The sequence below is a fragment of the Heterodontus francisci genome, chromosome 28 (assembly GCF_036365525.1).
Source record: "Heterodontus francisci isolate sHetFra1 chromosome 28, sHetFra1.hap1, whole genome shotgun sequence".
Taxonomy (NCBI): domain Eukaryota; kingdom Metazoa; phylum Chordata; class Chondrichthyes; order Heterodontiformes; family Heterodontidae; genus Heterodontus; species Heterodontus francisci.
In genome coordinates this window covers 4,687,889-4,692,226 of record NC_090398.1, presented here as the reverse complement: position 1 = coordinate 4,692,226, position 4,338 = coordinate 4,687,889, and the positions used below count along the sequence as shown (strand labels likewise).

General features: G+C 45.8%; 1 protein-coding gene across 1 annotated transcript; it reads left to right on the top strand.

Annotated features, from left to right (window-relative positions):
* The first annotated feature begins 3,122 nt into the window (after nucleotides 1–3,122).
* LOC137385196 (probable G-protein coupled receptor 139) lies at nucleotides 3,123–3,944 on the top strand. Its single transcript, XM_068060184.1, has one exon. It carries the CDS (start codon nucleotides 3,123–3,125, stop codon nucleotides 3,942–3,944), a length of 822 nt encoding a protein of 273 aa, XP_067916285.1.
* Nucleotides 3,945–4,338: the final 394 nt, after the last annotated feature.

The following is a 4,338-nucleotide window of genomic DNA, read 5'->3' as shown; positions in this document are numbered from 1 at the left end:
AGAAAAATCGCTGATGTTGTAAACTTTTGTTACCGAAATATTTATTTTTATGTATCATGGCCAAGTCAAATGATGACATATGGTGCAACTGTCTCCCTGCACTCAGTGAACGTCTGTGAATATTTGGACAGGGAATATCAATCAGTGTAGTGAGTGTGGGTCACGAACTGGAGCTGAACACCTGATCGCAGCGACCATGTATTACTTGGATTATCTGTCACGTAGAATTGTACTGAGCATGAATCAGTAACTGCAGTAGAAAACATCATCTCAATCTGCATATTTTACTGCAAGTATCTTTCACTATAGAATTGCACTGCGTTACACGCAAGCTGTAGTAGAACACCATGCTCCAGTGGCCAAATATTATTGGGTGTAATATGGAGACTGGAACTGCAGGCAGTACGCTAAGTGTTGTAAAACCAAGGTTCTATATAATTTTAATGTTTGCTCTTTGCTTTTCAAATTTATTCCTCTAAAAATGAACTCTTCTGTTTTACTTGCAATTTACAGCCCCGTTACTTTGAGATTTGTGAATTTCTCCTGCAAAGCCCTATTCACTTCGACTCATTCAGATACTTGTTTTCCAAGGAATATTCTGGAATCTTGTTCTTGGAGTGTTAGAGAGATGCAGCACTGAAACAGGCCATTCGGCCCATCGACTCAGTGTCGGCCATCAACTAACCGTCCATTAATCCCATTTCCCTCTCACATCCCCACAATTCTCCTACCACCTTCTTACACTAAGAACAATTTACAATGGCCAATTTACCTGTTAACCCGCAAGTCTTTGGCATATGGGAGGAAACCGGAGCACCCAATGGAAACCCACACGGTTACAGGGAGAACTTGCAGGCTCCGCACAGACAGTACCCAGAAGGGAACCCAGGTCGCTAGAGCTGTCAGGCTGTGGTTCCCAGCACTGCACCACTCATTGGGCCTAACCTCAGCACCTCACACATTGCTCTACTGAAATTAATTTGATATCTAATTTCCCATTGTGCAGGTTTATTTATAATGCTTCACAATATCTTCAGTTACTTTGTTATGGTCTTCCTTTATATTAACTGTACCATCAATTTGGATTTTTCTACAAAATTTTAAATAGTGCTTCTGCTTCCCGAGTCCATATCCTTATGTAAATAGTGAACGACAGTGCTCCCACCGCTGATCATTGTGAAACATCCCTTCCCACCTTCCACTATTTCTTCCCAATCTTTTTAGTATGTGTGAATGTCAGCCATGCGAATCAAAGAGAATGCCCTCAGTTTGATCACATTATCAAATGTCTCCCCACTTGCTACATTAATTGTCTTGAAGCTTCTGATGCATATATTCAACTATTATTTGACAGTTTAGTCCCTCCACTCAATGATCTCTGTCCCACCTTCAGGGTCTGAATCCTCATTCCACCCAGACTGTCCCAAAACACACGAGACTTCCTTTATTATGAGGTCGGAGAGGCGCTCCAGCTTTCCATGTTCATTACTGTCCATGTCAGTCTGCCTCACTTTGGTCCAAAATCCACTAAACCCGAGCTGTCCTTAGACTCACACTGGATGGTATCTTACCTGGCCGACACCCTGAGGCCGTTTCCCGGCCAGTTTCCCTCCACCATCACCTGCTGGTACATTCCGAAAGCCTCCAGAGGTGAGGTGACAGTGACTGCCCTTGACATCAAGGCAGCATTTGGCCGAGTATGGCATCAAGGAGCCCTAGCAAAACTGGAGTCAATGGAACTGCAACGGTATAAGAAGGCAGCTCACTGGTACATTTTCAAGAGCAATCAGGTGGAAAACTCTCCACTAGTTGGAATCATACCTGGCACAAAGGAGGATGATTGCGCTTGTTGGAGGTCAATCAACTCAGTCCCATGACATCACTGCAGGAGTTTTTCAAGGTAATGGCCCAGGCCCGATCATCTTCTGCTGTTTCATCAATGAACATCCCTCCATCATAAGGTTAGAAGTAGTGATGTTCGCTACTGATTGCACAATATTCAGCACCATTCATGATTCCTCAGACAATGAAGCAACCCACGCCGAGATGCAGCAAGGCCTGGAGAACGTGGCAAGTTACATTGGCGCTGAACAAATGCAAGACAATGACCATCTCAAACAAGAGAGAATCTAGCCATCTCCTCTTGACGTTCGGTGGCATTACCATCGCTGAAACTCCCACTATCAACATCCCGGGGGCTACATTGACCAGAAATAAACTGGACCAGCCAGATAAATAACTCAACAGACTGCCTCATTTATCCTTGACAGGTTCCCCACGCTGAAGTCAGTCTGATTGCTGGGCTTGGCTTCCAGTCGGACATGCAGAACAAGGGCTCAGGATAAGGGTGGTCCAAGCCATGACCCCACATTGTGAGTGGGCTGCCTGATATCAGAGGGTGTCAAATCAAAACTCCAGAGGTGGGGAGAATGGTGACATCTTCGATCATTGGACTATCAATACCCAAAACCGGAGAATGGGCGGCACAGTGGCGCAGTGGTTAGCACTGCAGCCTCACAGCTCCAGCCACCCGGGTTCGATTCTGGGTACTGCCTGTGCGGAGTTTGCAAGTTCTCCCTGTGTCTGTGTGGGTTTCCTCCGGGTGCTCTGGTTTCCTCCCACATGCCAAAGACTTGCAGGTTGATAGGTTAATTGGCCATTGTAAATTGCCCCTAGTATAGGTAGGTGCTAGGAAAATTAATAGGGACAGGTGGGGATGTGATAGGAATATGGGATTAGTATAAATGGGTGGTTGATGGTCGGCACAGACTCGGTGGGCCGAAGGGCCTGTTTCAGTGCTGTTTCTCTGAACCAACCCCTGGGAATGGTTGTCTGACCGTCCCCTGTCACAACTCTGTTAAACCGAAAAGTGGGCGGTTCAGGGGTCGGTTCGGTTCTGAGTTTGGATTTTTTAAAATTTTAACCACTGACCCGCCTCCAACCCACCTGTTTTTGATGTTAAAATCCTGCCCTTACTCTCTGGGTAAGACACGGAGAATGTTTGATCAGTAATTTCCAGTCTATTTTCCCTTCTCTCTTTTCCAGTTAATTTACTGGCGATTGTGATCCTGTCCCGGGGAAAGTGCGGACTCTCCACCTGCACCACTCGCTACCTGGTGGCCATGGCAACGGCGGATCTACTGGTCATTATCACTGAGGTCATACTGTGGTGGATCAGTTATTATTATTTCTGGGGATCATTCCTGGATATCACCTATGTGTGCAGTGTTAACGCTGTCCTCAGCCGTGCAGCCAAAGAATGTTCCGTCTGGTTCACCGTCACTTTCACCTTTGATCGATTTGTGGCCATTTCTTGCCAGAAGCTGAAAACAAAATATTGCACCGAGAAAACTGTGGCTGTGGTTCTAGCAACAACCTGCATTCTGCTCTGTTTAAAAAATGTCCCGATCTACTTATCATATGAACCTGTATGGATAATCGGCAATGTACCTTGGGGCTGTGCTGTAATGCCAAGCTATTATACTGAGGTTGGATGGGTGACATTTGACTGGTTTAATTCGGTTTTAACCCCATTGCTCCCATTTGCTTTAATTCTGCTGCTTAACGCTCTGACAGTCAGACACATTGTAGTGGCCAGTCGTGTCCGTAAGGGACTGATGGGTTGGCACAAGGGAGAGACTCGCAGTGACCCTGAGTTGCAGAGCAGGAGAAAGTCTGTGATTTTACTCTTCACCATATCCGGCAGCTTCATACTTCTGTGGTCGGTGTATGTTATAGATTTCTTACATTATAAAATTACACCAGATCCAGAGGATTTCACCGATTCTGAATTTATATTTCAACAAGTCGGATATATGCTGCAGAATTTAAGTTGCTGCACAAACACATTTATTTATGGGGTGACTCAGTCCAAGTTCAGAGAGCAGGTCAAGAGGACAGAGAAATATCCGGTTTCATCAATTATTCAATTAATTAATAAATAAAATAACTGAGAGCATCTCTCAGGTAGGTCCCAGTCTTTCCAGTCAATAAATGTGCTGTTAATCCCCAATGCGCAAGAAGTGAACTGCAGCATGAAGACGTAGAATGCATTGGCTGAGGCTGGGGAACGGTCGTCCACACCAAAGAGCAGTGAGGAAGTAGGCAAGAGGTGACCGACAGATGAATGACCAGGAAGACTTTGCGGGTAGGTGTCACATGCGCCAAAGAATGGCAAAGCCGTGGGCAATTGGTGACTGACAGCCTGATGACCCGAAGAACACTGGGGATGGGGGCGAGAACTGAGTGGTTACACATGGCAAAGGGCACCCGCGTGGTGTGCAAGATAAAACCAACAGTTGCATTACCCAAAATACACTGATGGAGGGTTTCGCACAT

What these genes read in the sequence shown, in the direction of transcription:
- LOC137385196 (XM_068060184.1), top strand. Translation starts at nt 3,123, where the DNA reads ATGGCAACGGCGGATCTACTGGTCATTATCACTGAGGTCATACTGTGG.